This window comes from Xenopus laevis, chromosome 1L, assembly GCF_017654675.1.
Source record: "Xenopus laevis strain J_2021 chromosome 1L, Xenopus_laevis_v10.1, whole genome shotgun sequence".
Classification (NCBI taxonomy): Eukaryota; Metazoa; Chordata; class Amphibia; order Anura; family Pipidae; genus Xenopus; species Xenopus laevis.
Window position 1 is genome coordinate 139,273,841 of NC_054371.1, and position 10,802 is coordinate 139,284,642.

The following is a 10,802-nucleotide window of genomic DNA, read 5'->3' on the forward strand; positions in this document are numbered from 1 at the left end:
ATATTGATTTAAGGATTATTAATATGGCATAAAGGTATTTCACATATGAGTGATATCCCTGCCATGAGCACCACCATAAATGTGGATATAGTCTTAACGTTTTTTGTGATAACGTGGGTGTGGTTTAAAGTGGGTGTGGTTTTTAAAAAGGGAGTGGTCAACACTGGCTTCCATTTTCGGCTCTCCACCACGAAGGCCAGTAAAATTATGGTCCTCAGTACCACAGAAGTTGGACAGCACTGGTCTAAGAGGTATGTACCATTGAAAACACTGTAACCCAAGCACAACTAAAAAGCTGCAAGTCATATTTCTATCAGCATTCTGTGCTTCAGTGTGCTCCAGTACAGTCCCCATAGAGGAACATTGTGGTCAGTTATCCAAATAATCCAAATTTTAAAAACTGACTTCCTTTTTCTCTGTAATAATAAAACAGTACCTCATACTTGATCCAAACTAAGCTATAATTAATCATCACTGGAAGCAAAACCAGCCTATTGGCTTCATTTAATGTTTAGATGATGTTCTAGTAGAATTTGAAGATCCAAATTATGGAAAGAGCTCTTATCTGGAAAATCCCAAATCCTGAGCTCCTTAGCCTCCCCTTAGGCCGTTATAAGGGTGGGTCTTGAACTATGGCGCTCCTTCCTTTAGTAAGGTCATTTCTGGGGTCCTTGTCGCCCCCTCCCGCCCCTGGGTTGGCTGGCCAACTGATATTTTGGGAGCTGCATAAGTGCCTCTATACTTTATAACTCTCCCCTTCTCGCCCATTACATTTAACATTATTGTACAAGGCTTGTGCCATACAAAAGGTATATTATTTTGCTCTTCATTTTCAAAAAATATTTCTTTTCAATGCATCAGTTTCAAATATTTTCTTTCCAGTGAATGTAGTTATATTAAAATTTGTAAAAATGGTTGCTTCAACCCCCTTAAATATTGTAGTATTTTGTGTACTGTGTAGAATTTGTATGACTCTTACTGGGTGTTATACCCTTCTATTTTCTGCCTTTCTGTCATTTGAGTTACATATGCCTGCTCTTCCTTATTCCAGAGACTTTGATTTTTACATTTGTGTTACTTTATTAATGAACAAAGGTAAAAGGAGTCATATATCCTTATCGTATGCCCTGTTTAAATTTTCAATGTAACTGAGTGATGCCTCTGTTTCCTGCATCTTGCCTTGTCTGCATTCCCAGGTGTGTGCCAATTTAATTTAAGAAATTACAAGTATAAATGGCATGCTCATTATCTGTTTTATTTCTGCCAGAGTCCTTAGCATGCTACATTAACCTGACAGTATTTGCTGTTGGGCTCATTTAACAATGCAATCCATGCAGTTCACATTCTGTTTAGCAGTATTACATTTACATTACATATGTTCTTTTCTAGCGTGAGAAGACAGGGGAGGGCTGCCATGGGTTGCTTCAGTAAGTCACCTCTCACTCAAGTTCTGTAATATTCTGTAATACCCTCACGCAGGCAGCTGTCAGGGCAAGGGCTCCATAATATTGTCTTATTGCCACGCACTCAGCAGTTAACAGGAGGAAGGATGATATTGTAATGTGCCCTGCATGTCTGGACTGAGGTTCAACATGAACCTTGACATTTAATTTTCACAAAGACCAAAACAACCGAACACAGGTCCAGTATAATGCACTTAGAGCTTACAGTAGACCCTCTGAGTTTCCAGGTTGTAGGTTTGGGCCTGATGTTCTGTTATTCTGTGCACAAAAAAAGTACTAAGACCCAAATTACTATGGTAGTACTGAGCTCCAAATCCAAATGGGTTTTTGACTGCAGCTCTTTGGAGAATAGAGTTTTTGTGCTATTCATTGGCACATGTCATGAAGCTAGGAATAACTGATACAAATGTATATGTTTCTTTTAAATAATATTTACATAGTTCATAACTAGCTATATAATAATAGGCACTCCAGCCTCTACTTATTGCTTTGCCAAGTGCAGGAGGAAATGGGGCATTAAATAAAGTTAGATAAGGGGGTTTTACTACAGATCTTCCTGTTCATTTCACTGCTAGTCTCTTGGTTTGGCCCAATGAGCCACAGCACCCTTTAAGAGGAATTGTTGAGTATTCTGGAGTCTGATGAATCTGATCTCTCATCATAGTCATCCTCTGTGTAAATTGGCTGTTTGACCACAATGGGGCAGCTCTCTTCAGACACTGATATTCTAGGGTCTTCAGGGGGTCTGGCAGAGAGCACAGGGGAACTTCTGAACACACTGGAGGAATTGCCTGAGAAAGGGCTGACATACTGAGATCTCAGCTGGTACTGCTGCTGCAGGGTCATGGTGTTCCATAAGGTCACATCATTGGGCAGGAATGGGTTGGACTGGTTTCTTGCCAAGGTGTTCCGGAGGAGAAGAGGGTACCTGGGGGGCTGAGGGAAGGGGTGCTGCAGTGGTACAGCCAGAGGGTTGGGGACCACGTTGTTAGAATCTGCAGAGAAGCGTAACGTATCTGGCACCCTAAAGGCAGATCCCACAGACCACTTGGATGAGGATAAGGGGTATGAACTGAGCGTGTGTTCGAACAAATGGCCATTGTGAGGCAACACTATGCTTTCGGGTTCAGGTGCAGTTCTCTCACCAGCTACTGAGGATCTGCTGGACAGAAGCACTTCTACTGCCCCCACCAAGTCCCCACCGCACCCCTTCAGTATGAGTTCAAGGACTGTGGGCTTCTGACTAGGAAATATCTTCTTAAGAACCTCTAGGGGCGGCCTGTTGGCCTTCAGGTTGAAGGGAAGCGACACGGTGCCGGTGGCTCCCTCAATTACTAGATGTCCCTGCTCCTCCGGGTACTTGGAGCTGTCCGTGGTGCTGTCCGTGGTGCTGCAGGATTTGTGCACAGGGTACCCCTCCTCTGCAACTGGCACCGCCTCAGGGCTGTCTGGGGTACAGCAAGGCTTCCCTTCTGGAGAGCTCCGGTGCTCTGCGTCTTTTTCGCTGTATGTCTCCCCGGCCTCTGTGCCGCTGCTGTCCCCCATCCTCTCCTCTGCCAGGTCTGTATGTGAAACAAATAGAAAATCAGTTTGTAATGTGGCTTCCCACCTGCATCATGTGGGCTCACTCCCTCAGCGCTAACTGATGTACAACACGCCTAGCACAGCAACCCCACAAAGAAGGCAATCGGTTTTCACAAACAAAACATCTAATTTCCTCCGTTTATCCCTTTATTTGTATTTATAACGTTGCAATGTAGCATGCGATTTTATTTAGATATTTAGTACATGATTTGCCAGTAATTTGAAATAATAACTCAGTTCATTATCATTGTAAAACCTATCATGAGCCCATGCTGGCATTCATAATTGATAAATGTGTCCATGATACATTTTAGGATATATGCAGGTGAATGAAAATCTATATAGGTGAATGATATATGACCAGGATGAATGAAAATCTTCATAGTGATATATGCAGGTTTATATAAAACGCAGCTTCCTCCAACGCTGGGGAACTCATATATAGCAGCAGCCATTGACAGAAGCTTATTGTACCTGAATGAAAGTAAAAAATTGAAACAAGCTGCTATAAATACACACAAACATGTATATGACCAGTGTTTTATTAAAAAAAATAGTGTCTCGTCTTCAAAAGTATTCCTTATAAAACTCAGCAGCGCTTCATTAAATATAATTCGAACAAAGATGCGTCTTTTACTGGTAATATCTCTCCTGAGAAACAAGTCATTAAAAAGTGGAAATATTATATCCCTGAAAATATTACTAATGGGTGTGTGATTACTGGACTGTTAAAAAACCTGAGCACAATTAATAAAATTCTATCAGGAAAGTCAAAGTATATTCGTTTTACAAAATTAAATATATTTTTATAGACAAAGTTTTCGTGGCATTGGCAACACTAAAATTACTTGTGCCCAGAAACAAATCTCCAACAACAGATATAAAAATACTGGATACAGTGAGAATAATGTAACTCTGTTGTTAATACAAGGATATATGAATTTACCAAGTAATTCCATGACCATATAAAAGCAGGAGTCTAAATGCTGAATATTTTCTACAGGTCATGGTACTCCAAGGTGATTACTAATATCCTCATATTTTACAACAGGGGAGTGTAATTTATAATAAACGGGTTTCAGTGAATCAAGTTACACAAATTATATATATATATATATATATATATATATATATATATATATATATATATATATATATATATATATATATATATATAATTAATATATGTATATATATATATATATATATATATATATATATATATATATATATATATAAATATAAAGTAAAGTACCCCCTCTTGTAATCTTGTAAAATGTAAGGCTATTATAACTTACTGAGGCTTTCCATGACCATATAAACACACAAGGCTGGAGGCTGAGTGTTTTTATACAGGTCATGGAACTCCGAGCTAAGTGGCGACTTCTAATATACTCATATTTTGCAACAGGGGGTAATTTATTTATTTATTATAATACACAAATTTCAGCTAATCATGTGACATAAATGACATCACTCCGATTATAACAGATGACATCACTAAGCACCATTTATAAGGATATAATTTACAGGATATTTATGGCTCTTGTGTATTGCATAAATATAATGTTGCAAAAGATAACGCCACTGTTGAACGTAATAAAAATGAGATGGCATTGTAATTAAAGGGTTTAATTACCAGTGATAATTTTAAAGTGGAACTTTATTTCAAAATTAACTTTTAGTATGCAATTAACTATGGAAAAAAATTATGTCACAACTGGAAACAAAATAATACCAGCAAAATGCTGGTTTATTTTAGCATAAAAGTGTGCCAGGAAGAATATTTTTGTTTGCCATACTTAATGAATTACATTTTTTTACATAACCCAGGTTAATGTTGGAATTATTTGAGCTTTCCTATATGTCATAGTCGTTTATAATCTTGGTGAATGATCTATTATATCATAGTAATTTCCCATATGCAATTCTGGAAAACCTTCATCTTTATAGTTTATTTTGAGTATAGCAAACAAAGGTAAGATGTTTGCAAATTAGACTATTGGCATTTATATTGCTGCATGCAGGAAAGGATCTGAATGTAAGGTATTGGTCCGATTGGCAGCTTCTCAGAGAAACCAAATAAGTCGGAGAATCGGGTTCTCATCACAGCTATTTATAGTATTTTCTATGCAGAAAAATGTTAAATTATTCAAAACAATTGTGTGCACCCACCCTAAGCATCTTGAGGATCTGACACACAGATCTAGTCTAATGACAAATAATAATATTTACAGATTAGCCTTGTTACCTCAGTTATGTTCTAGATAATGTCAAGACATTAAACAAAAAATATTTCTGTTATACATTCTTAGTGTTTGTCTTCTGTATTGTGTACATTTTGTTATAAAGTAAACGAATATTTATACTAGGGGGTAAGAAAGAGACAGCAACTCTCTGGAAAACGTCTCGTTTGCCAAACATTACATTGCACCCATTAAAAATACCAAAACAAAAAAAAAAACTAAAATGTAACACAGCATGATTTTTCCTTTAGCCAATTCCATTTTAAAGTAGTCATGCAAATTAAAATAGTACTGATGGGCATTAAAAAATCGAACTAGATTTTATAATTTTATAATTGCAATTTTAATACATTTGTATTCCAAAACATCAGGCCCTTAGTAGACATGCGGTCCTGTATGGAAGCGCAATCAACTGGGCAGAGGCAGGCGCAGAGGAATGGCAGGGAATGGTATCATACAAACAAGCTGGCAGCTGCCTAACCTTGTGCACAAGTTATTGCTACCAGACTCAATTCCTTCTGTCTCAGTGCGATTCCTGTAATCTTTTATGAAGTGCATCTATCACAGGCTGAGCAGTTTATTGCAGAGCTCAATACCACCGCTCACTCACAAACAATAAATAGCCAGTTTGTCAGCTCTGTCCCTGGGCAAAGTGAGAATCCCACGTTACAAATGAAATCGCTGCCTGTGTGTAGGAGCTGCCTATGTGGCTACTTTAGTCGTGCCAGCTGGGCCCTGGGCAATAACTATGGCAATGAGTCTGGGAAACAAACCTGGACTTTGTAGACTATTTATAAGTTTAGATATGTGAGACTCTTGTCAGACACCCCATAATTGAAGGCCTTTGGATTCAGCTACCAGGGCCATACTTACTGCAATATTTGGGCATTGACAATATTTGGGCATGTATTTGTATAATGCTATAATATATATATATATATATATATATATATATATATATATATATATATTTTTTTTTTTTTTTTTAAGGACATATGAGACTAAATCCAATATATGGACGTGACACACACACACACCTCCTCAACATCAGGCGGTGCCCAATATTTTCTCTGCCAACTGCCAGTATTGGCGACCCAGAAAAAATTTCCCGCTTGCTTCATCTGTAACGGAGGCCAAAGTCAAACACAGTAATCACTCACCCACATCTAAGACTCAATTTATTTTGAAATATAAACAATCTGATAGGGCAAGATGGATTCTTTTTTTTACCTCGCTCCAGCCTGAGGAAATGGCATTAAAATTAAATTCAACTTTTTTTAGTATAGTGTAGGCATAACTGTCCACTTGACAACGGGTTTTCATTTTTGCCTTGTCTTTTTTTAAATCGTTTTATTATGCAGACCCAAAGTGTGTGTGTGTGTATATATGGATAGATAGATAGATGATAGATAGATAGATAGATAGATAGATAGATAGATAGATAGATAGATAGATAGATAGATAGATAGATAGATAGATAGATAGATATAAACGGCCCTCCGTTTCTAGGGACTGTTCTACTCAGCAACCAGGCAGCAGCTTCGAAAGGCAAAAGGGAAGAGGGATAGGAAATGGACCAAAAGTAAAGACAGTAATAAAAAATAAATAATCATACAGGTTTATTTCCCATGGACATTTTGAACTGCAGAAAGTCCGTCCCTACCACTTAGATAAATTACTGCCATAACGCCTTCAGAATGTTTTCGATGCGCTATAATTATGTAATGTTGAATAACTGAAAACAATGCTGTAGAAACCTGATACAAATTTCAAAAGGGGAAACACTCACTGCACTCTGTTTAAATCCAGGTGTAGAATCTAGATTTTTAGATGGGGTCAGTGACACCCATTTAAAAGCTGAAAAGAGTCAGAAACATAAGGCAAGTAATTAAAAAAAACCTATAAAATAAATAATGAAGACCAAAAAGTTGCTTAGAATTGGCTATTCTATAACATACTGCCTTTCAAAGGCTGCCTGTGATTTTCACAAAATAACTGAATTTCGTTATCCTACTTAAAACGTGCACGTCTTTCTTGTCAGCTAAGGTATTAAATAAAATGGGCGTTTAGATTGATAGCTTGCAGAGCAAGGACACACTGAAAAAAAGATTTAGCGGAAATGGAAGTTCAATGGTTTCCCTCGCAGCTTCTGCATGGCAGAAAGTAACTCTTGCATAGCCATAATTATGTGCACTGAGAATGGTAGGCCTTTATGGAGTTGTGAGACTTGTAGGACATTTCAGCTTGCAGTATTAGGATCAGCAAATAACTGCCCCATGTTTTAAACCCTTGCACTTTGAGCAAGCACTTCCCATGCCCTGCCCAACATAAACTATAGGAAGCAGGTTGACTGTTATAAACTTCTTAGGGGTGAACCAGCACTGGGACTAGTATTATTACAGATTAATTTCCTTCCCAAAATCCCCTATTTTAGATCTAATAAACAAAAGGTGTGTATACAGAAGGGATACACTGACTTCCACTTCCACTATATCCATCTGCCCAAGGCAGGGAGTGGGCATAAGTGTTACTTGACACCTGACATGTAGTACATTTCTTGCAAATGTTTCTGCTGTCCTTTTAATAAACCTCTCTGTTTTACCCTATAGAACCAATGGTGCCAGGACCCCTTATTCCTGGTGCCCCCCCCCCACACACACACACACAATTTTCAGTCTCTCGGTTGTCCGGCAATTAATAAAGGCTTTGCATTTCAAAAGTTTCATTTGTCTTGGTGTTTATTTTTCGTTGTATACTAACGAATTTTTTTACAAAAAAATTTGATGTTACTGGTCCTTTAAAAAACCCAATACTATATACTGCGCCTAAATGTTCTGTATACAGAATAAAAACTTTACTGGATTTCTATGGTTCTCTCCTTCAGCTTTCCGCTATCAAATGCCCAGTTAATACCTATACACTATTTTATCATTAATATACCTCTTGCTCTTGGTAGCTATTGGTAGAGAAAAAAATATAGCAGGAAGTTTTTAAGTAGTGCTTTAGTGATTTTAATCCAGTTATTCTGCAGAATAAGAATGAATTTTTTTTGTCCTGTTGTAAATATGTCCGAAAACACCAGAGTCTAGCAGAATTTGTATTTTGTGGCTTTTTGTGAACTTCCCATGATAAGAGCAATGTGATTTTGTAAATATTCACTGCATTGCAGAAGCATTCACCATTTACACTTTTGCATCCTAATTTTCAAATAATTGTACAGATGTCTCAAATGAATGAATGAAACAAGAGCTCTAAAACCATCATACTCTATTATAAGCTTGAGTAGAACACAACACTGGCATCTTGCTATAACAGTAGGAAAATGAATGGTGCAACATACAGTGAAATACTGCAAAACAAATTGCTTGCTAAAAAGTGAAGCTTAGGAAAAGATTGGTTTTTTTTTGTGCTAAAACTATAATTTGCACATGGGCAACCAGTAACCCAAGGCAACCATTTAATCATTGCATAAAGTCAGGAATAAAACTGAAAGCAAAATAATGATTGGTTGCCATGGGTCACAGCACTAGTGCAATTTGCCCCATGCGGTAAATGAATCCAATTCGCAAATATAAGACAAAGTAATAGCGTGTCTCAAGAAAAAAAAGGTGATTGTGTTGCAATGGCCAAGTCATAGCCTTAATCTCAATCCAACAGAGAACATGTGTTTTAATAAGAAATGTTAGATGTTCTAGTGTCATTAAACTAACATGAACAACATGAAAAAAATCTGTCTGGAAGAATCTGTCTGTAATCACAATGTGACTTTATATTATTAATATTATATTGTGGGCGCTGAATTCTAATGCAAACGTTGGTTTCATTCTTAATATTCTTTCTAATATATATATATTATATTGTTTCTAATATAAAACACAAAACAACTCATTCTGGGTTTCGTTTCTTTAAAATAAATGTATCTAATGTAATAATAAATGTACATGATGCCACCTGAAATAAACAGAAAAGCCCACGTGTTTAGTTGCCAGCCAAAGTTCCAATATGAGCCCATGAGAAGAGGCAAGTTGTGAGATGAAGTTTCATTTTGCACTCCCTGTCAGAGTCCTGATGTAAGGCTAATGACAAGCAATGTTTTGCTTTGACAGCTGATAACGTTGGCAGTGAAAAGGGAAAAAAACAATCTTCCTATCCAGGTTAAAACAAAAGAATGAAATGGGCAAATCTATACAAATATTGAATGACCCTTGTTTCTTTTCATGAAACATTTTTTGCATTTACTTGGTGCCTCGTTCCCTCAGAAGTTATGTCCATTTGAGTTAATCACCCAACCTGCCTGAGATTGCCCCCCCTTGGTACCATTTACTTTGATGCCTATTGCAGTAAAGATAATGCCCATGCACGTAAAAGCCATACCAGCAGTTCACTGTGTCTCTGGTGCCAGATACCCACCTGCCTTCACAGAAAGCGCCATGCTGGAGGGAGCCTCCTGTGCCCATCTGATGCCCATTTCTGCAGGGCGGCCAGGCTGCTGGTTGGTGTCCGTGGGCAGACTGGAAGTCAGACCTGGCACTGACCTGAGTGTATCTGGGATCAAGCTTTCTAAGCTCTCGTTGGCCTGTTGCCTCCGGAGTGCCACCTGGGCAGCCATCACCCTCTGCCTCTCTATGATGAGGATGCACTTCTCGCAGGTACAGTCCTTAAAGCGGCAGTAACGCTTGTGTCCTTTCAGCCAGGAAAGGACCCCATGATTCCTACAGCGGGCACATTTCGGGGTCCTCTGCAGGGGGGCACGGGGCTGAGACACTGGACCCCCCATATACAGGTAGGGAGAACCGTAGCCATTCATGGCTCTGGTGTGCAAATAGATGGCACAGCAGCCTCAGACTTTTCCTTATACAAGGGCTGGGCTCTGTGACTATTACTCCGAAGTAGCTGCAACAATAAGACTAGTGCCTCAGGTCAGTCAATGCAGTGCGGGTGCCCGGTCTTGCTTCCTTCAAAGGCAGGATTTTCTACCCTTGGCTATAGCAGGTGTCTGGGGTTTGCGTATTTGCGCTTTCCCATGCCAGGAAAACGGAGCTAGGGTCAGTGCTTGCCCATTTGCGTGTGCCCAGCTCACTGGTTCAATCAGACCACGAATGGCTTCCTTTCCCTTCTACCTACACCTCCCAATGCCCCCTGGCCTGCCCCGCCCATTATAAGAGCCCCGCCTACTCGCCAGTGCTCACAGCTGTGGGAGGGTTCCCTGCCCGGACTGGCCTGAATCTCTGGGGAACAGAGGTCCCATTATAGAATCAACCTGCTTTCATGCTGAATATATATATACGTGCAGTTACTTCCTCATATACAGACAATGTGGGATTGTTCTAGGACTGACACCCCCTGTAATACTGACAGTGTGTGGGCATATGTCTGTGTATTATTTTCAGTGTATATAACCGAGCAAGAAGAGTTCCCATGTCAGTGGAAGTTTAGGGATTTAATGGGTCTAAATGTGTTTTATTGTGGTGGCCCATCAGAAGGACAGACAGCAGCTGCTGTAACTATA

At 38.9% G+C, this 10,802-nt stretch overlaps 1 protein-coding gene across 1 annotated transcript; it reads right to left on the reverse strand.

The window, feature by feature from the left end:
- Window positions 1-1,234: 1,234 nt before the first annotated feature.
- Window positions 1,235-10,407, reverse strand: dmrt3.L (doublesex and mab-3 related transcription factor 3 L homeolog). Its single transcript, XM_018258574.2, has 2 exons — window positions 9,704-10,407; window positions 1,235-3,025 (listed from the first exon to the last, which is right to left on the reverse strand). Exons 1-2 carry the CDS (start codon window positions 10,098-10,100, stop codon window positions 2,073-2,075), a joined length of 1,350 nt encoding a protein of 449 aa, XP_018114063.1. The 5' UTR covers window positions 10,101-10,407; the 3' UTR covers window positions 1,235-2,072.
- Between the last annotated feature and the right edge of the window lie 395 nt (window positions 10,408-10,802).